The sequence below is a fragment of the Stegodyphus dumicola genome, chromosome 7, assembly GCF_044657685.1.
Source record: "Stegodyphus dumicola isolate Sdum_Otavi_A_Nest chromosome 7, ASM4465768v1".
Lineage (NCBI taxonomy): Eukaryota > Metazoa > Arthropoda > Arachnida > Araneae > Eresidae > Stegodyphus > Stegodyphus dumicola.
The window spans coordinates 153,749,636-153,772,353 of record NC_140774.1 but is presented as its reverse complement, the minus strand read 5'-3'; the positions used below and the strand labels follow the sequence as shown (position 1 = coordinate 153,772,353).

The window sequence follows — 22,718 nt, the reverse complement described above, 5'->3', positions numbered from 1 at the left end:
CTATCCATGAAAATAAATCTACTAATTTAATAAATTAAAATTAAATTAAACAATTTTTTAAAAAATGCATATGTGAATGACCGTAGAGTAGGCAGGAGACAGACTTATCAAGGGGAAGTTGCCTCCAAACCTAACTCTCCAATCATTCAATTCGTGTTTCGTCATTCATGCAGGCAAGGGTAAAAGTCAAAACCAAAAGTAATTCCAATAAAGTGGTATCCTTAGAAATTAACATTTAAGAATTAAAGTTTAAAAAGGAAAATACTAATGAAGTCTTTTAAGTAACAAGCAAGTAAAGTCAAGAATTAAACTTTTTCTTAAAAAATTAAATTTTTTATAAAATAATAAAAAATCTAGATACCAATGTATTTTAGAAATCCTTGTCTACAGAAACTTCCCCTACACGAATATGCATATCAATAAAAAGAAACTATAAAAGAACTATACATAATCCATATAAACCAATAAGAAACAAAAAGAACTAATTCACAATTTTTAAAAAACAAATATATATTTAAAAATATAATTTCATATTTAGAAAGTACCTAGATACTACATAAATGTTTTTAAAAAAATACTTAAAGCAAGTAAATAGTAAGTTTTAATTCTAACTTACCTACAATATGAGTGTTGGGGTCTGCAAAAGTGTTGTGAAAGAGAAGTAAGTGTGTTCTTCAAATTATATAGATGGCGCTTATGTAGGTAAAGTTGAGTGTCAAGCTGCTATCTTTGTTATAGTAAAAAAATTTTTGTAAACATTAATATTAAAAAATAAATTAAATTAAAAATCCTAAAGGTAGTAATATCAATTATTTAGGGAGTTAAGTAACTGAGCCAATCAAGAGATGTAAGTTTGCTTGAAGGAAATTAAAGTGAAGTGGTATGTGAAAAAAATGTAAACGTTTGTAATTTAAAATGTGTGTTCTGTTGAAAAATTGTGGAAATTGTTAAAAAAATTAAGTGAAAGGTATTTTGTGTGAAAATTGCAAAAAATTAAAGTAATTAAGAAAAATTGAAATGTTTTAATATTAAAGTTTTAAAGTAAAATTTCCCAAAATTTTTTTTGAAATGAAGTCCTTAAAAAACCTTTAAAAATTCCCAGAAATTTCTCAAAAATTCCTTTAGGAAGTTAAATAAAACTTAAATTTGATGAAAGAAAATATTAAAAGTTTAATGAACTTGATTTCAATTGGTATATCAAAACTTAACTAAATACTGGCTAAAGTATGGAAAATTAGAATAAGAAGATTAAAATCTTTACTCAATTCGGGCTATAATTGAGACTTGAAAAGAGTTGGCCCTTTATTAGTAAAAGGAAAGAATCCAGTATTGATTAAATATACATATTTACAAAATATTTATAATATTTACAAATATACATATTTACACAATATTTAGTTAAGTTTTGATATACCAATTGAAATCAAGTTCATTAAACTTTTAATATTTTCTTTCATCAAATTTAAGTTTTATTTAACTTCCTAAAGGAATTTTTGAGAAATTTCTGGGAATTTTTAAAGGTTTTTTAAGGACTTCATTTCAAAAAAAATTTTGGGAAATTTTACTTTAAAACTTTAATATTAAAATATTTCAGTTTTTCTTAATTACTTTAATTTTTTTAACAATTTTCACAATTTTTCAACAGAACACACATTTTAAATTACAAACGTTTACATTTTTTTCACATACCACTTCACTTTAATTTCCTTCAAGCAAACTTACATCTCTTGATTGGCTCAGTTACTTAACTCCCTAAATAATTGATATTACTACCTTTAGGATTTTTAATTTAATTTAATTTTTAATATTAATGTTTACAAAAAATGTTTTACTATAACAAAGATAGCAGCTTGACACTCAACTTTACCTACATAAGCGCCATCTATTTAATTTGAAGAACACGCTTACTTCTCTTTCACAACACTTTTGCAGACCCCAACACTCATATAGTAGGTAAGTTAGAATTAAAACTTACTATTTACTTGCTTTAAGTATTTTTTTTAAAAATTTTATGTAGTATCTAAGTATTTTTTAAATATGAAATTATATTTAAATATATATTTGTTTTTTAAAAATTGTGAATTAGTTCTTTTTGTTTCTTATTGGTTTATATGGATTATGTATAGTTCTTTTATAGTTTCTTTTTATTGATATGCATATTCGTGTAGGGAAAGTTTCTGTAGACAAGGATTTCTAAAATACATTGGTTTCTAGATTTTTTTATTATTTTATAAAAAATTAATTTTTGAAAAATTTAATTTTTTAAGAAAAAGTTTAATTCTTGACTTTACTTGCTTGTTACTCAAAAGACTTCATTAGTATTTTCCTTTTTAAACTTTAATTCTTAAATGTTAATACTTAAATGTTAATTTCTAAGGGTACCACTTTATTGGAATTACTTTTGGTTTTGACTTTTACCCTTGCCTGCATGAATGACGAAACACGAATTGAATGATTGGAGAGTTAGGTTTGGAGGCAATTTCCCCTTGATAAATCTGTCTCCTGCCTACTCTACGGTCATTCACATATGCATTTTTTAAAAAATTGTTTAATTTAATTTTAATTTATTAAATTAGTAGATTTATTTTCATGGATAGATTTTGCACTTAATGTAGATTAATTCGAGAATTAAATTTTTTACGTGTTAGCACATTTTTTTTTTTTTAAATTATTTTTAATTATTTTGGCTTTTTTCCTTTTCTTAGAATTTAAATTTGCTTTTTTACTTTTATACGTATTTGTTAAGAATTTAAATTTGTTTAAATTTAAATTTCATTCCTTGCAGCAATGGCGCAAAGAATATTTAATTAAATATATATTTAAATTAAATTTTTTTAATTAAATTTAATTTATTCTTATGAAACTATATATATATATATACTATACACACACACATTGCAAATCATTATTTAAAACAAATTAACATTTTTGAACTGAATTTTTTTTTACTATTTATGAACTAAATTAAATCTTTGAAGCAGTACTGGCATAGCCTTGGAAAATTTACCCATGCAGAGAATTCTAAGGAATGCTCGCTTATGTTTAAGTAGAATTAAAAGTAGACAATAAAAATATTTCTAGCAGGAAACTAAAATACACATGAAAATGACGATAATTTTATTGGGCCACTAGTAGTTTCTTGCTGTGTATCTTTAAAAATATTAGCTATTGCAATAAAAATTGTGTAAAAAATTTCGTTTTGTTGTATATACAAAATATTTCTGTAATTTATGGAGAAAATTTATAGAATTATAAACAGAGTCGGAGGCTTTTTATCCCCACTACATGTTAGGATTATAGTCAGTTCAAAATAAATTTTTAAATATGGCAGATATAATAATAAAATGAATGTAACTGAATAGTGATTTTTTTTATTCTTCTGGAAATTTTGGTTTTTAACAAAGTAAAATATTCTCAATGTATGCAAACTGAATATATAGTAATCTAAACTGCTGAATTTAACAAAATTTTATTGGCATCAAGGCAGCAATTATATATAGTTGCAATGTAGAGTTATTGAAAAAGAAAATATATTTTTGAGGAATACCACCTCATAATTGTTTTTATAAACTGCATCTCTATAATTATATAATATACTTATTCAAAGAATATGAGAATAATATGTTTATAATTTTTGCTTGTTTTCGAACCTATATTAGTTTCCGAAGGAATTCATACTCGAAAATTTGAAATCATTAGAATTACTTTGAATGGATAATTTTGTTTATATTCCAACTCTTAATATTATACAGATGTCAGCAAATAGGCCTCTTACAGGTTCTACAGTAATGTTCCATTTCCAGTTTCACATTTTTCAAGAACACAGTAAAGCATGTAGGACTGAATTCTTTTTCTTAATCTGTCTCTCTGTGTATGTGAGAACCGTAAATTTTATCATGTAAATTTTTTCTTCCCTTCAATTTCTTTGACTAATAACTCCAGGTCACCTGTTAGGAATCGTCGTACTAGATCACGTTCCCGTGGTCGTTCTGTAAGCCGAAGTCGTTCCAAGTCAGTGAGCAGAACTCCTAGCCGAAGTCGCAGTGTTAGCCGAAGTCGTTCCAGGAGCAGAAGCAAATCTGGATCTCGTGGGAGGTAATCCAATTTAGCTAGATATATCTGAATAAGTATTTAATAAATTCCAAAGTTTTCTATATTTTTAATAAACTTTTCATTTTCTTGAAATGGGAATTTTTAAGGGTAAACTATATGCTACTGATAATATATGCCTTTTTTTTTTTTTTTTTTTTTTTTGTGTGTGTTATGATTAAATAATTGAAATACTAAAATTATAATCTTTGAATATTTCCCAGAAGAAAAATGATTCAGTGAGAAATAAAACTAGAACTGTAGCAAAAGTGAAGTAGTCTAGGCCAAATGACCAAAATATTAAATCAATCAAATCAGGAGGATGGGCAGAAATAATTCCTTTTCCAGTTCTAATTAATTCGTAGGGCACATCATTGTTTCTGATATTTCTCAATTTTCAAACAAAAAAGAATTAAGACCAAGTAATTCAAAACATTTGCATATCACAATGTCCTACATCAATCTGAACAAAAGGAAAATATTAAAAAGCTATAGTTTAAGCATAGCAAATATTTTCTTCAACATACAAAGTATCTGTAAACTCTGGAAATATAGTTGAAAAACTGACAAAGCAGCTAAGTGCAATAAAAAAAAGTGTAATGAAGAATTTATTTATTGCAAAATTTGAGTATTGAATGCAGTTCTTCTAATTTACTTGCCCATAGCAACAATTTTTTGAAAGGTATGAACCTATGACTGTATTTATTTGTTTACTTACAATATCTGCCCTCTATAGTATGTAGGTCAAACCAAGAACCACTTGAACTCTTTTATGATTAAATAAATGTAATCATCAAGCTTTTCCTTTCATGCAGACAGCTGAAAATTGAACATTTTAAGAGTCATGATTTTAACAATGTGTGTATTTCCATTCTAGACATTTTTCCAATTTTAAAGATTCCATTTCTTAGAGAATAACTTTTCATCCTAAGAAAGACCCTTTACTTCTATAGGCTGATAAAAATCTACAGAATATTAAAATTTCTAATTCCTTCCAACAATTCTACATTTCTAAAAATTGGACCATTCAAAGAAAAAGGAGCAGTAATTCTAATAAAAACTTAACAGTAACAGTGACCTTATTAAACTTACCGTCAACTTAATTCATCTTTACAACAGTGCTCGTTTCATTGAGAATATTCTCAACATTTTTCATTCACTGAGACAAAGTTATCTTTTCTATTAACCAGCTATGTTTTTAAAGCTTTTTAAGTTTTAAGCAATGCTTTTAAAGCTGACTTTGTTGATCCCCCTATCTGTAAAAACCTAATTTCCAAGCTATCTAAAAATTCCTGTATTGCTAACAGAGATTTTTATATATTTCACTTTTTTCATCCTTGTTTTGATAAAATTAACTTATTTTACAACAGTGCGAATAATACTTGCTGATATTTAATTACAATTCCGTTTTTAGAATTAAATAATAGGATCGTAGGGAGTTTGTTTAGTAACCATCATCGTAAAGAGAATTCAAATGACTCTTGTTTTTGCCCAGAAGATTTAAATTTTAAATTTTAAAGAATTTGTTGGTCTCCACCATCATTACTGGTAATCTTAACATTATGGATCATCTTCATCTTAAAAATCATTTATCCAAACGCTCTAAATTTCTACTCATGTTCATTATCTTTAAAAATACCTGTATTAAAAGTATGATTGATAACCTGTACCATTTTATTTTTAAAAATAATATAGATACAGTTTACCTGTAGAAACTTTCCCTAAATAGAAACGTTTGTTGAAATTATTAAAATATTTGAGATGGTTAACCCCTTAACTTCCGCGGGCGTATATATACGCCTTGCTCAGCCGATGCGTTAACTGCCCCAGGCGTATATATACGTCCTTCCAAACTGCTATCATTTGCTTTGCGCTGCTACACCTAAAATTATTCGCAAAGTTAACGCATCGGCTGCGCATCTGGGGCAGTTAATGCATCGGCTGAGCAAGGTGTATATATACGCCCGCGGCAGTTAAGGGGTTAATTCTCAATCAGGTTACTATAGCAAACATGTTTTACTCAATAGCATACGAATATTGAAAGATGAATTCATTATTACCGCTGTTGATAAAGCTTGAAATAACTTCTGCATTGTTTGTAAAAAATTATACTGTAATCTTTCTTTTCTTTTTTTTTTTTTTAAAAACAAATTTACCATAAACTTATTTTTTGACATCTTCATAATCCCATCAAGTATCAAAAAATTCTCGGCAATGAAAAACACATTATTAAGAAATGTACTGCATTTCATAAAAAAAAAAAAATTCTACTTAGTCTTATTTTAACAAATTTATGAACCTTTATACAATTTCCAAATTTCACAAAACCATAAAATGTCTCCTCATAGCCAACCAATAACTATAGAGCAATTTATTTTAATTTTGAAAAAAGACTGGAAAAAAATGACTTTTTATTGCCTCTTCTGTTGGCCAAGATCCTAATTTCTGCTGGATTATTGAAAACAACTAGTTTTTGACATCATCAATAACAACTGTGTCAAAACTATTAACTGTTTTGACTTAAAAATCCACACCTCCATGTATTGAAATTTATGATTCTGCTGGATTATTGATTAATTTCTACTGGATTCTTGAAAACAACTGTAGTTTTTGACATGTCAAAAATATTAAATGTTTTGAAGAGATTTCAAAATCTCTACAAGACACCTCCATTTACTAAAATTTATGATAGTTTGTCAAAATTACCGTACAATTTTCCTTGGATTTTAAAAGACACTTTGGCCAGGATTCTTGGACTACCATTCTCCAATGCACCTTATTTCACGAATTTATAAAATTTGTTATAAGATTTTCCAGTAAATTAATGGGATACTAATGGGTACTAATGACTACACAAGTATCTGCTATCTTTATATTTTCTGAAAAGAATTTGAATTCATGAAAAGCAGTGGCAATTTTATTAAAAGCAAATTCATCAACTCTTTCTATTGCATAAATGATATTATTATATTAATAATAAAAGTCTGATTGAAAAAAAGATCATTTACCCTTCTTGCCTCAAACTCTTAAGACCAAGCATAAACAGTAAATTGATTTTCTTGAACTAAGTATTAGCAACCACATCAGAATTAAAATTTTTTGGCAAAAGAAGACTTTTCAGCATCATTAAATTGCATTCCAATATTTAGAAAACAAAAATTGTTGCCCAGTTAGCTCAATAATTCTACTCTCATTTTAATATTGTGCAATTCCAGACTATGAGAGTAACTGGGCGTTTCATTGTAAAGTAACACAATCATGATACTGTTCTCCATATTTATTTTACAGCATCGTTATCAAACACCACAAATTTGGTTTTCATCACTCCATAAAGTCCTTTGCCCTACTGGTCAGTTAACATGAGTTTTAGCCTATATAATTTTTCAATCCTTTGTTTAAGATATAAAACTTTTTTTTTTTTTTTTTTTTCCCATGGAATTAGAAAATGTAAACTAAATTTCTGTCTGTCGAACAGTCTTTGCATTCAATTTTACATTAGATTGCATTATTTGTTCGTCTTCACCTTGATAATTTTCTACCATCACCTAGGCATAGTCTCTTAATTCTCCTATCATCAATCACTTGTACCTGTCCTATCTTTATCAGGCTAATTTTGTAGTGATTAACTATTCCCATAATCTCATCAGAAGTTAAGTCACCTTGGTTAGTTTCTACCGATATTTCTTTCAACTTCATTGCAACTGTTGCCTTGTCTGTTTAATAATACTATTTTGCATTGCTTTCTAGGTGATCTGTTGACTTTTTGTTCCACTTTATTACGTGTTAAAAGCTCAGTAAATTAAAGAACTCGAAAAATCAACCAACTTGATAGCTGTTTTATAATGTTGACAAATGGTTTTCCAATACATGACATCACAAGTGGTGTATGATAAGTATTAACACTAACACTTGCTTTCTTTTCACATGCATTGGTTACAGTTACTGGATATGAGAGGTTATGGGTGGCATCTGGAATTCACATATTGACTTTAGCAGCATTGTAACAAAGTGTTCTTGACTGGTAAAGCTTTATCCTTGTGTAATATGTTTTTAATATGTGCAGTGGGCATGACAAGCTAGAGGTTTAAAAGTTAATGTAGCTTTTAATTTTTTTAGCTATATTTTCTTCTTTTGTCCTGATTTGATGGCAACTTGTAGTTAGAAATTTTTTAACCATATCTTCTTTCATCATGATTTGGTGGATAACTTATAGAATATACATGAAGATTATCTTGCCTGAGATGTTATACTGTCACATGCTTTTCAGCGTGTTGGAGCTTTCGTGAATTTCAAAATTGATATGCAAGCTTATTTGATTATACTTTTTTTTTTTTTTTTTCCCAACATAAGAATTAGATGGAGTAAACTTATCACTTTGTCATCACTGTCAGTTACATGTCAGCCATTCATTTTATTCTCTGGAGTTACTTGATCAACCTACCATATTGAATGTAATATGGAATTTGTTGTATAAGATTCATTAAGATGGCTGGATATACAGGATGTATCCATGTCAGGTGCAACATTTTGTGTGTGTTCACTGATATTGTAAGATGTCTAAGAAGTCCATGTGTATAAACTTATTGTCATGGTTTAAACATATAGGTAATAAATTTGTTGTTGATTTTCTTCAATACTTATGTCTTTGCTTCTAATAATTCCAAAGACTATATACAGATATATGTTCCTGTATAAATATGATTTTTTTATGCATGCTGGACCTGGTTTTAGAAGTTCATATAGGGAATGTCATTTATAAACAAACATCTAGATATTTAACAAACTTTTTGCTGTTGAAAAGAAGTGGTGTAAAAAAAATTGTTCATTTTATTGCAGTTAAATAAGCCATAGTAACTACACAGTCCTTTAGACTTCAGTAGTGATGGCAGCTGCTGTCATGTATGTTTGTGAATGTGCTTAAACATGCCCTCCCTTTTCTAAATGAAGATTTGGCATGTATAAGCAAATACAAATGGATGTTAATTTTCACATGACTAATTAATATTGTCTTTTTAAAGATGAAATGTCATACGTTTTATTTTATTTTATTTTTTTTAGGCAGTGATCTGACTGGTTTGAAGACTTTACAGCATACTCTGCTGTTATTCAATTATAAATGTAATATTCAGTATTTATGTACTGTGTTTGCTTGTAGCACTGTGATGCACTAATTGTGTTTCTTTGTTACATTTGTTGTTTTAGGTTTTACTGTAATGTATTTTAAAGAGAAGTAAATTTCTGATTCCATGAGCATATGCTCATTTTGAAATCAGATTTGAGTCATTTTAAGGGCCCAAAAGACCTATTATATTTTTAAATATAATGTTTGCATTTGTTTTCTTTTATGCATTATTAAGTATTATATATTCATATTTTAAAGTTAAATTTAGAGTTTTAGGTAGGTAGTTTTTCTGTGTATGGTGTAAATGGGGATTTATAAAAAATTCTACATTCTAATGTAGCTCTATATTTTTAAAATTAAAAGTTATGAGAGGTGAGATGATTTATCCAAATTTGATTTGTGCCAAAAGTGTGAAAGGTGATTTATGTATTAATTTAGTTTAATGCATTGTTCCTCAAATGATTAAATAGTTTTGTATTTATTCAATAAAAAAACTTCAACTTGCACTTCCTCTCCCTTCTTGAAAAATATTTTTAAATTTTGGCAAAGTGAATTCGTCAATATAGCTAAATAAAGAAATGTTTAAATAAAGCAGTATAATTCACAAAAGTATAGGAATCCTTTTATTTTGGTCGTGAACAGCTTTTCTTTTTAACTTATATACTTGTTTTTTATGCATTTAATGTGAAATTCTGGGATGATAAGGCATTTTATTCTTTCAATGTATAATTTTTTTTTTTTTTTTTTTTTCTTATGTACAAATGTATTCATCAGGAATTTGAAAATTTCTTTCAAAAACAAGGATTAATCAAATAATACTGCGTATGTTTTAACTAGTGCTTTGTATTGCTATTTCTGATTCATTTTCATGATATAAGCTTCTAAAGCCCTTCTTCGGCTTTTTTTACATCAAAATTTTTCATGTTGTTTTATAATATTGATTGTGGGCAATCTGATTTAAATTATCCTTTATGTATAATAAATCCATGTAACTTTGCAAATATGAATGAAATATTGTTCTTGGTATAATTCCTTGCTGTCAGTATCAAATTATCAAGCATTGGCAGAAATGCAGCTAAATTAATCAGCATTTTAAATAGCTTGATAAAATTGTTCTCAGCTATAATCTCTCCTGCAAGTAAGTATTGTAACACAGTACTTGCAGGAGTATTGCAATACTATCGTGAGTTTTACTATAATAATGAAAATGTTATTTACTATGTTAATCTTCAAGATTATTTTTAAAAGGAACAGTGAAACCGAATATTTTTATTCTTATTTTTGCATGTTTCTCATCTGTTGATTTAAAGTATTTGATCAGGGGCTGCCAGCCGGGGGGGGGGGAGATGCAGTCAATCTGTTGTTAAGCTATTTAGTTTTAATTTGTGAATATAAAATAGCTACTTTTGTTCAAGTTTTGGTATTTACCAATATTTTTTATACTTTTTGTTGTTTAACTTATTAAACATGTTAAAGTATAATTGAAATATAGATAAATGTATATATGAATTTTTTCAACTTTGGAAAGGAGTGGAGAATGATCTAGCAATGATGAAAAAGGTTCATGGAGCCAAAAAAAAGTTGAGAACCACTGTGTTCTATATTTTGATTTTCAGTAAAGATAACTTTTAATTATATTTTATTCTATACCTTTATGCAAAGTTTGGGAGGGAGGAGCATCCTATGTATGTACTGTGGGATTCAAGCTCTGTTTGACCAGTGGTTAGAGTATTATTTGAATATGTGTGCTAACTAACTATAACTAAGTACTCATTGATCAAATGAACCCTTTTGGACAGCCAAGTGTAGTCTATAAAATGCTCTAAGAACTAAAAGTTCTGACTTAAAACTCAGATCTGTGAGCTCTCTATGTTAGAGAAATCATGAATACACTTGGAGTAAATCTATCTACCCATTTACAGTGATGTCATCCCATACCATGCACCTACAAGTACCATAGTGGTTGATCAGTTTATCTAACATTAGAGGGCAGAATTCATATTTTTGTCACCGAAGAACAGACACATGCTCATTAATCTTTGGTAAGACTGCTTTCTCTAGCAGTTCAAATGGGTACATATTTAAGAAGAGAAATAAATGCAGATCATTTATTTCATTGCATAAAGATCTATCCTTCAAGTCTTCAGTAAATTCAAGGTTTCCGAAGTCAAAGAGGGTTTTGAAATTGCTTCCTGGATATATACTCTCTTATTGGGAGAAGCATCAATCCATTAGGTGGCAGCTTTTTTGATGCAATGCGATTCTTAGGCATTTTTGTTTTGGAACATTTTCAAAATATAACTTTTCTGAAGAACCTTCAATTATATTTTGCTTCAGTTGAAATAATCTCACTTCTTATTGGCAATTTGAAATAGAATTTTAAATGTTGGGAATATTATTATCCACTGGCACATATATTATTCAGTTGCTATAATCCATTAAGAGCTTTTATGCATGTCTTGATAAGAGCTAAGGTGTGACTGATTTTTTCAAATGCATTACTTGCCTCTTTTTTCCCAAAATAATTAGATTTTTTATTCTTAAAGAAAGATTTGGGTGTTTTTTTTTTTTTTTTTTTTTTTTTTTTTTTTCATTTTAATGACAGCAATGTGTTTTATGCATGGACCTTATAAGAAATAGATCAACCCAAATGAGTTTTCTCCCTTGCCCTGGCGCATTCCCGGCTGTTACCTTGACCACATCATGACTTGCAGAAGCTTAACAGTAGTTAGCTAATGCAACATGTATACGTTTCAAGAAAAAGCTGGTGATAGTTCCTCCTTTCACAAATTAGAATTTTTGATATTTTTATTTTTCAAACTGAGATTGATTTTTAAAAAATAACATGTTTATCAAGCATAATTAATGTTCTAAATAATTATAACACTGTTGCATGCTTTCAGGTCTGGATATTTTTTTAGCTTTTTCTAGTCTGTAAGGAAATTTTTATGTACTTCTTTTAAAAAATAATATTTTAAATCTGAACTAATAGAAAAATTCAAATAAAAATTTTTCTCTTACAATTTTTATGATTTTTATTGGTATAAATAAGTAAAAAATACTAAAATCCGAAAAATGGATTTTTGAAGGTTTTTTTGTTTAAAATTCTTAATTGTACTGCTTTTTAAAAATTATATCTAAATATTATAGCATAGTATTCTACAAAGGAGTTTTATTTCAATAATATTTCATAATAATACGTCATAGTGATAAACACGTTTAACACTTTGATAATTTTTATCCATTTATTCTAATGTTAAAAATTGTATTTAACTGTAAAAATTAATTGTGCTAAATTTTATAGTGATTATTTTTTAAATTTAGTTCTAATTCTGCATAAGTTTTCTTATTTATTGTGAATTTATTTTATTAGCCCAAAGGAGTGGCAGCTCAGAAAAGCTGTTAGTTTCGAAACGGCATTTTGCTTTGTTTCACTTTGCAAACTGTTGCCACCAAATATTATCACCCTGTATTATATTTAAAGAAATTAAATAATGAAGAATATGCATGTATGTTTCTCTTTCTTGCACATTGAAAAAAAAACAACAAAATTTAGAGCCATCAAATTTTGAATAACGTAATCCTCCACCCGAATATGGGCATGTGGACGGCCTAATTTCGAATTTGTTTTAATCCATTTCATATTTTGTAACTTTAACGAAGTTTTGATTAACAAACTCAACGAGTTCAAAGCAAGCAATGACAACCCTGTACAGAAAATAACATTTTTATCTCCAGCACGGAAATTCTAAAGATATGCCATTTTCAAATATTTTGTGTCATTGCTCTTGAATTGAATTTTATTTGGTTTACTTGCAAAGAACATGATATTTAATAAATAAAAGTAACACACAAAACGTTACAAAAAATGCTCCTTTGGGCATAATATAAAATCAAATCTGAGTGCTTTATCTTTTTCTTCCCCCCATTACACTCAGAAAAGTTTACGCTCCGAATTTTATGAATAACAAAAATAAATAATCATTTTGTCATGTTAATAATTAATAATTGTATAATCAAATAAATGATGGTCTTGTTATGTTATAATAATTTTAAAAACTACTGCCTGAAAATGCACATAAAATCAAAGAAAATTATAAGTTCATAAGTTTCGCGTTTAGAATTTTTACCGTTTTACTAAAGAAATTTATACAAGAATTACGCTTGAAAAAAATGCGCAAGATGCAGTAAAAAGTGGTTTTTTGAGATATATTAAATCTTATTTGGAAAAACTGTGACTTTCATAATCTCATCACTTATACAACATATCACATTTAATAATTAAAAACAGTTATGTGATACAAACGCCACAGGTTTCCATGTTAAAGTAAGCCAGATCGTCCCTACTCTTCCTTGCGGACATGTGGGTGATACACGCTCTGCCCGCTGGGTTAGTCTATCTCTTATAATATCCATAGTTTTATGTATCTGCATGAAAAATGTTTTTGCTTTCGCCATTCTTGTTTGTAATTCCACCCTAGCATGGATACTGGAAAGTTTTATCGTTTAATATTAATGCTTCTTTCCAGAACTATTTTTCTTAAAAAGTAAATACTTGAATATTACCTAAATGTATTTTTGAAAGAAAAGTGAATGAACAGTTTAACGAAGAAACTGAATGTGTTTATGTGATGTGATGGGTTTGGATTTTATATTTGAGCAATTATTCATTGTATTCTTGAATTATTCATCCTTTTTGTAATTTTTTTTGGTTGTAATACATTTTTTTTTAATAATTCGAGAATAATTTTAGATTTGATTAAAATACTAAAATATTAAGAAATTATCTTAAGATCACAGTAAGTAAGATTAAAGTAATGGATATCTTAGACTATAGTTTGCTTTAAAGGATTGTATGATGATTATATTATGAAAAAGTGGAAATACTGAAAACTTTAATATTTGCAGTCGATATTTACTGCAAATTAAAAAAAAATCGATGAAAAATACTGCATGGGTGATAGTAGTGTGCATAAATGCTTGTTTAAATAAAGCTCATCTAATTCTGCAAAATTACTGCAATAAATATATTGCTTAATTAGTGAAAAGTGATTTACAGAATGTCTAGCTTTGTGCAGATAATAAATACAATTTTACATAAACAAAATGTTTTTAAGCATGCAAAATATTTTTCTATATTTTTAATGTATAAAATTATTATTAATATTGAAGTTAAAATTTTCGATAATGTTAATGACTAAGACAGCAATTTGCAATTTTATTGCTTCATGAAAAATGGCATGTCCATAGTATAAGTTGATAAAACTATAGTATAAGAACAAAAATGAAATCGTGTATGTGTAGACAGTAGAAAGAGAAAGTTACTAAATTTTTTATTAATAAAAGCAGATAAATACAGAAATTGCACTTTATCCATCTTATAAAAATATGAACATTTTATTAAATAATATTAGGTATGAAAATATTGTTTTCAAGTAAGGAAGGATTAACAAATATGTACAGCACTCTGTCTTCATTTACCAGTTTCTCAGAAATTTTTTAGTAACAGTGCTGCTAATATAACTTTTATTATTAGAGATTTTTTAACTCTCACATGCCACATTCCCTTTTCAAGTACACAAGTTAAGAAGCACTTCTAAATCTCTCTACTGTTCGTTAGATGCAATCATTGCATTATACTTCATCTTAATATCTGTATTGAATGTTGCTAGATTTTATATGTCAATATAGTTGTAAAATTATTTGTCAATATTTTTGCAACCACAGTGAAACCTCTGTTTATATTTTGTTTTAAATTCCATTTTAAAATGTAAAGTAGGATATGTTGTTTGTAAGGAATGTTAATAATTTAAACAAGATGTTATAATTTTGCAAACTATTGTATAAGAATATATTTAAACATATTTATAATTGATCTTTGATTTTATTGAGAGTTTAGGCATTATTGCAAATTAAATATTTAATTCATTTAAAAGAGTATCCTCTCTTAAAAAGCTTGAGCTACTTTAATACATTATTACCATGACAGCTTTCAAGATTTGAGCCTGAAAAGTCTGATTAAATGATAATATATTGTAATTAACAATATATATATATACCTCTTTTTACTGATGAGTTATCTCATAGTTGGCATACGTAACAAAATTCTTTACAGCAGATTAATTCACATTCAGATACACTTCAGCCCTTATTACTGTTTCGTTTACTTTTAGTAGTATGTATAGATTCAGAAAAGCCAAATTCAGTGATTATGAGTTTGTGTCATACCCAGTCCTGTCAGCCAAATTATTTCATAGTTCACAGTCAATGAATTAAAAGATTTTCTGTAAAATTCAACATTCACCACCTCCTTTATTGGTCAAATTTATTTTTCTGAGGTAATAACAAAAATTAAAATCTTTATTATTGGTGATTTTTTAAAAAGTAAAGCAACATTAGAGAGTAATATTGAACTATAGTAATCAAAAGAATATCTGTCCAAATTTTGTAAAATATTAAGTCTCTTAAGGGAAAGAAGCAGGTATAGAGATCATTAAATCAAGGTCACTATTTCCTTTCAAGTGCTGTAACTTATTTTTATCAAAAAAAAAAAAAAACCCATAAAATTTTGAAGTTGCATAGCAGTGTTAGCATAATTAGCTAAAGTTTATAAACAGCAGGAAAATGTATAATTCACTTCAATAAGAAAATCCATACTTACTGAAAATAAATTTTTAAAAAAATCATAATTGTGTGAAATGCAGGAATATAAGAACTTGGTTTCACTGTAGTAAAGATTTAATGTTACACTTTTTGCTAAATATATATACATATATTTCCTTTTTCTATGATCATATTTTGTTAAAGTACTGGGTTATGTTGCTATTTTTCATGCATTTTGAAAACCTATTTAATAATATGATTAAACTATATTCATTATACCCAAGTAATCAGAATAATAAATAATCCATGTAATTTTTTGTGTGAAATAAACATTTCAACATCATACCATTGAATGTGTGTTTATTATAATGTACAGATCTGTTGCAGAGATATGATCCAAAAAAATCGCTTTTGGTGTTAGTGATATTATGATTACTGTACCAACAGAGGACATGGACAAAAAAAATTTATGCTGAGCTACATGTCAGTAAAAGTTAAAATGCTGCTGAATTACAAACACTGAGCCAGAAACAAGGCTTATGACTATTGCTGAAAAATATTGAAATTTTGGTAAATGTACAATTTTTGGAGAGTTCCAAACATGTGCCATAGTATGGAAGAACGTGTCTATTATTTTCCTTAAAATTTTAAGCCGAAATAAGAAAAAAGTAGCTACAGAATAATAAAAACATGGAGTTCTGCAATAGTATAAACAAAATAGTAAAATTTAAATGCATAATGGAACTTAAATATTAATCCTAAAGGATTAACAGTGATGAAATTCATCACTTAATTCGCATTTTGTGAATTCAAGTCTGTTTCCCCTCAGAGTTCTTTATATAGAGACACCCATCTCCTTAGGATGATAGCTTTTACATGTGTAACCATATTTGGTTTTATGAATTAAACTTAATTTCCATAGTTAATATTTGAAATTTTGGTGTGTTTGCTTGTTAAAATTGCTTAATATTGGATCATCCAAAAATTTCTGCAGTTTTTTTATAACAAAGCAGCACACACAGACACATATACACAGAATACAAAAATCATTGAATCACAAGTACCATTTTATTCTATGACTTTTTGCCATCTCTCTGACAACAAGAAAATTCCTCAAAACCGTCATTAGGATTATTTTTAAAGAAGTTATCAAGGTGCTATTTGACAGTCTGCAAAGGAAGAAAATGGTAAATTCCATACTATTCAGAGAATTTTGAAATGACCTGTAGAAAAAAAAATTCAAGGAGACAAGGTATAGAATACGCAGGGGGGGATACAAAACATCTCTGCCATATTCGTAGTCGTAGTGCGACATTCATCGAAAGTTGGCGGGGAGTATTGTCATGATGGTTTCATCATGACAGCATTTCGATTATTGTTCTATTCTGGGCACTTAGCATCAATTTTTTTTTTTTTTTAAACTACTGCTTGGAAACAGTATTTTTCCGAATTAATTGCCTGATTTGACGGTAATAACTCAGTTTATAGTTATGTGTTTATCCTACCATACACAAAGCATCCCATGAATGTTTTCTTGTAACATTATTATACGGTATCTACTTCTCATTCCCAGTAATGAGCCATTTAAAATATTCCTTTTCCAAATGTTACGTAAATATTAACCCCCTACCTGCAGCGGAAAATGTACAAGATTCATTTCCCAATGCCACGTTTTTTCACACAGGCGCACGTAGTTATGTATTAGGGGGGAAATAAGTTTTACTTTCACAAAATAAAGAATAAAAGAAAAAATGCACAAAATTTTATGTTTTGAGTAAAAGTATTATAAAAATGATGTTTTTATAATAAAAAAGATCCCTAAAATGGAGTTTTGATCAATTAATTTTTAGACAAAGTGTAATATCAGGTTTCAGTGTTATATCTTGTGAAATCAGTATGCCTAAATATTTGTTCTTGATTTTTCGTTTGCAAGGTGTTGGTTCATATACTCGTCTACAAAACGATTAGTTTCAGTAACAATATTAATAAATGAAGCACGAGCAGTTCATCAAAAAATAATTCAAAGAAGATAAATGGGTTTGAAACATCCGTTATATCTTTCTTTATTCCTGGAACCTACTACAAAAAGTAAATGAAAACGGAAGACACAGAATAAAAAAAAAAAAAAATACGTTTTACTCAAACAACACCAGCCAATACCACGCAGTCATTACTTTCACCACTTTAGATACACCCCTCTCTCCCCACACTTCTCTGAAATAGTATCCTCCTTCCCATACTTTGTCAAGGTCATTGTGGTGTTGCATTCCAAAGCTTTGCGACTAATTTTACAGGTAGCAGTGCAAAGCAAATAATTGTATTTTGGAAGGGTGTATATATACGCCCGAGGCAGTTAAGGGGTTAAAAATGTGAATAAATCAAGTTTTGCCACAAAGAATCTTATGCCGAAACTTGAGCAAATGTATTATGCTCTGTTAAAAAATGGTATCTATACACTGTAGCAACTTTACAAACCCATTCTTCTTCAAATGATGATGTATTTTCTGAATAGTTTGATAGTTCCTGATCTGTATAACGTGGATATTCATTGACAGCTTCTTTTAATAGGTTCTTGTTTGTAGAGGATGAATGTCCAAAGAAAAACTGTACTCGAACATCCACTTTGATAAAGGTCACTCTTTATCAAAATAGAAGAAAATGTGCTTCAATATGAAAAATTACAGAACTTTCCAGGATGATCATTGTTTTCATGTACTCCCAAATGATAAGTTTGCTATTATTCATTTTTAGTTATGCCATATAATTTCAGAAATGCAAATAAGCAATTGGAATTCTGTTAAAAATTTATGTATTACGAAACCTTATCTTTGAAACAGTATGCTCAACAACATTCTCAACTCTTAACTTTTGGTGTGAAATTTCACTACAAAAAGCATGAATGAAAGCAGCTCTATTTTCTGTGCTGTGAGAAAGACTGCACTGTCACTTTCTTATGTTTTATAGATTTCTAACCAGTATAATAATCAAATAGCAATCTTTTTATCTCTATAAATATGTAATAATGTCTTTGAAAAGAAGTGCAATAATTTTCCCAAATTTTTAATCAAAACAGCTTAAAAATATACAAGAATGTACTACAAAACAGAGTTCTTATTTCCCAAAAAAAGGGAAAATTTTTAACAGTTTCTTCAGTATTTAACTAACTTCATATAGGTAAGTTTTGTTAAAATGTTTACTTTTAAATTAAAACTCTCTAAGCAGTCTTTAATTCTTAAAGTAGCTGCAGTTAGAGGTATTGCTGTAGTATAATGAGTATAGCAAAAAGCCATAGGAGTGGGCAGAAACTTTTTAAGAGGGTGTAGCTATTTAAATCCCTTGTAATTTGCAGCAGTTGAAGAATAAATCATTAAAACTTTATTTATATTTTATGTTTCTTTTCTCTTTGTTGTTCCTTTTTTAAAGCAGATTTCATGGGATATATTTCTGCATTCCTGAACTAATCTCCAAAATGCTGTACATAACTATGAAATAAGTAAGGTTTGGTTGGTTGAATTATAACAAAGCACTTGAGAGCTATCTGCCAAAGGAGGTTTGGTTGGTTGAATTATAGCAAAGCACTTGAGAGCTATCTGCCAAGGGAAGAGATGCCTTCATGAAGGATTTTTGAATTAGCTCATATATACATTACACATGAGGAAAATTGTCCATTCATCAGATTTGAACCCCAAAATTGAACTATTAGTGTTCAACAACTTTACTACATGGCTGCTGGGTGGGCAAAATAAATACGTACATGTAATTCAGTCTTTATAAAGGGCATATTTATTTTATCTCTCTAAATTATATTTTAAAATTTAATGTTTTTATTCATGTAGTCAAAGTCAAACCTGGTTTATGGAGAGTTAAAGCTCTACATATGACTAATTTAGTTTCAGAACTTGCATCCAAATAAAATAAGCTTTCTTGCATTTCTTCAGTATTTCTGATTTTTTTCTAAATATGGGTACAGTTGCTTTACAAAAAAAAATTTCTATAGCAGTTTTTTTGTTAAATAAATCAATATTTAATTAATGCATACATTATTCATTGTAACTTGATTTCTATTTGATAGCAAAAGATTTAAAAAGTCACCTGATTTGTATCGGTTTGTTAACCTTCTAAAACCAGACCAAAATTCTCATAATATAGCCTTCAGACCGGCGCGATCCGAAACAGTTTTGCCCCCTCTTTGACAATTTCCTAATGAAAAAAGTTGTTAGTCCCCCTCCATAGATGCAGTAAAATTTACGTGTTTGTTGGACGCTGCCCCCATAGTAGATGGGTTGCTAGATTTGGGTTTTTTCGATGATTATTTTGCTTTCATTTAAATGAAGTTCTAAATAAATATACAGTACTGGTTGCATATCCAGTGCACTATTTATTTAGAACAAAATGTATGCAATGTTTATATTTTACTCACTATTTCTGATCAATCTCGTAAATAATTTGTGAATTTTTTAACTTTGTTTTCACTCTTCATTTATATTTCGTATTAGAAATTAGAAAAAAAGAACAAAATTTTACAAAATGTAATACATATGAACTAGCTTTGTAAGTCTGCAGGCTGGAATGCGATTTTTAATAACATATTTTCATTAACAAAATAATGGTAATGACTAATTTAATGAAATAATAATATTTATTACTATTAGATGATTAGAATGAGATTCAATACAATTAGATTTTGAAATGAACTTACAGCAATAATAAAGCTTTACATAACAACAGAGATTTAAATCTGTGTTTTTTGATAATTTTGTTATTACAATATAAAAAAGAAAATCAGATACATTGGTTGCGTTTCATCACTTAACTTTCACAAATATTACATTGGACCATCAGGCAAAGGAGGTATATCTTTAACGAGAATTTTTCTTTGTAAAATTGGCTTTTGTTTGTGTTAGCAGAGAAAAAAAATCTGTGACTTACATGCAATCATTTAAAGTATTTTTCAGAACAGTTTTAAATGTTCATGAAGAATTAATTATACGTCAATTTCTTTTCGTAGGTAGAAATTTCGTCTAAAACCATCGTTATATCCAAAGGTTGAAGTCTAATTCATTTTCAACGAATATTCTATTTGCACATAATGTATTTTCTAATTTATTTTAGAAAGAGTAATCTTTCATGTATTCAAAAGAATAAGGACGTACTGGGTGTTGACACTTACAATGTAGTAAATCTGTTTTTCATATTTCTTCCAGTAATGAAAACGATTACCCTGGAATATTTTCAAAGCAAAATTAAGAAAACCGTTTACACCAAATTTTGCATAAAGTATCTTCTCGTGTATTTTTTTATTTAAAGTGCGAAATTTTCTCTTTGAAAATATAAAAAATCATGAATGGAGCTAAATTAATTCGTGAGAAATAACTTTGAAATGCAACAATTCCATCGCAATACGAAATAGTAGAGAAAAGTGCAACACAGTTTATTTACTCACAAATAATCCCCTCATATGCGTAATTTATGTACTGTCTGAGAAATATAAGTTAGTAAACTAAATCGGTTATTTCAATACTTTTTCTCTATCAGTTTTTTTTTACGGGCCCTTCAGTAGAGCGGTAAAGGTGGCTGAACACTTGTAGCTCGCTCGGGTTTGAATCCAGGCTAAAGGGTTGGATTCATGGTTTTTGTGTAACGTAAATGCAAGCGAGCTTCCCTTAGAAAGTCCTCTGTGAAGGCATCCCTCCCCTTATACAGGTAATTGTTGTGCGCTTTGATGTAATTCAGTAAGCGAACAAAATTAATCCAATCAAACCCGAAGAACAGGTTGATTACATGTGGAGTTTTCTGCCAGGAACGTAAATGCGAGCAATTTTCTCTTAAAAAAAGATTTACACGCAACCATCCATCCCCTTAAGCAGATAGTGTTCGCGTGCTTTTCCGTAATCCAATCCTAATTCTCATACATTTAATACTAGTAAGTTGACATACACCTTATTACAGACAAATTAATAAGCTTTTTTAAAGATTTTTTTTATTAACTTGTCTGAATTCCCTTTATCTCTTGAGGAGTATAAGAATTTCAGGAAATAAAACTGGCTGAAATTTTATACAATATAACTGATGTTTTGATTCAATTTAAAAGTAGTGTGAGCTTTACTGATATTTAAACACTTTTTGGCAGATCTCATCCTAAAAGAGGGTTTAAAGATAAATTGATTTTACTTAATTTACAATCATTGAAAATCATTGAATGAATGAAAATCACAAAAACTATAATGCATTCAATTGTCTCTTATTTATCTCCTGATAAATTCAGACAAATTGCCTATATAATAGAAGCACTTTGAAAGAGTTAACATTCTTAAGGGTTTTATGCACTCCAAAAAAATGTCAAAATAAAATCTTATTATTCATAAGTATAAAAAGGAAGTAAACGATAAAAGCAGTTTTAGCTATTTTCTAGAAGGGCATTAAATCTAAAAAATTAATCTATTCTTATTTGCTATGATTAAAAAGCATTAAATCTGGTAAGCTTAAATAGCGTGCAAAATCGCTGACGTTTTAATCATAGCGAAAGTCAGTACTAAAAAAATTAGAAATTGCCTCTATTTGATTTTCAAGTATATTGGCACGAAACGAAAACTGCGGTTTTTGCCAAAATGTAGCCAAACTGATAAGAGGGAAATAATGCATAGCCAGCGGCTATTCTGAGCAGCCACAATGGACCACCCTGAGATCTACAGATAGGCGATTCCCTAAAATAGGGAGGGAATGGGTGGTACAACAGTTGTACCAGAGCTGGCATTAAGGAAGGTCATTTTCCTGGTACAACTGCTGTACCAGCCGGCTTCAGAAAGTTAAATGAAGAGAGGGTAAAAGAAAATTTTTATCAGTTATGTTCAATTTAAAAGTACTTTTCACTTTACATAACTAAGTAAAAACACTTGTATGACTT

General features: G+C 28.4%; 1 protein-coding gene across 4 annotated transcripts in view; it reads left to right on the top strand.

Moving 5' to 3' along the window:
* The window catches only part of LOC118189373 (serine/arginine-rich splicing factor 7-like), a 34,436-nt gene extending 15,244 nt beyond the window's left edge, over positions 1-19,192 (top strand). Inside the window, exons 4-6 of one of the 4 annotated variants that reach the window (XR_004758265.2) lie at positions 3,943-4,095; positions 9,148-9,207; positions 18,383-19,192. Coding sequence is in view for 3 of the 4 variants with exons in the window: in XM_035359958.2 (XP_035215849.1) it covers positions 3,943-4,095; positions 18,383-18,488 (259 nt within the window). In the remaining variant the exon portion in view is untranslated. Of the gene's footprint in view, positions 1-3,942; positions 4,096-9,147; positions 15,778-18,382 lie in introns of those variants that run through there. The other 3 variants (XM_035359959.2, XM_035359958.2, XM_035359960.2) reach the window with 3 other exon arrangements.
* The last annotated feature ends 3,526 nt before the right edge of the window (positions 19,193-22,718 follow it).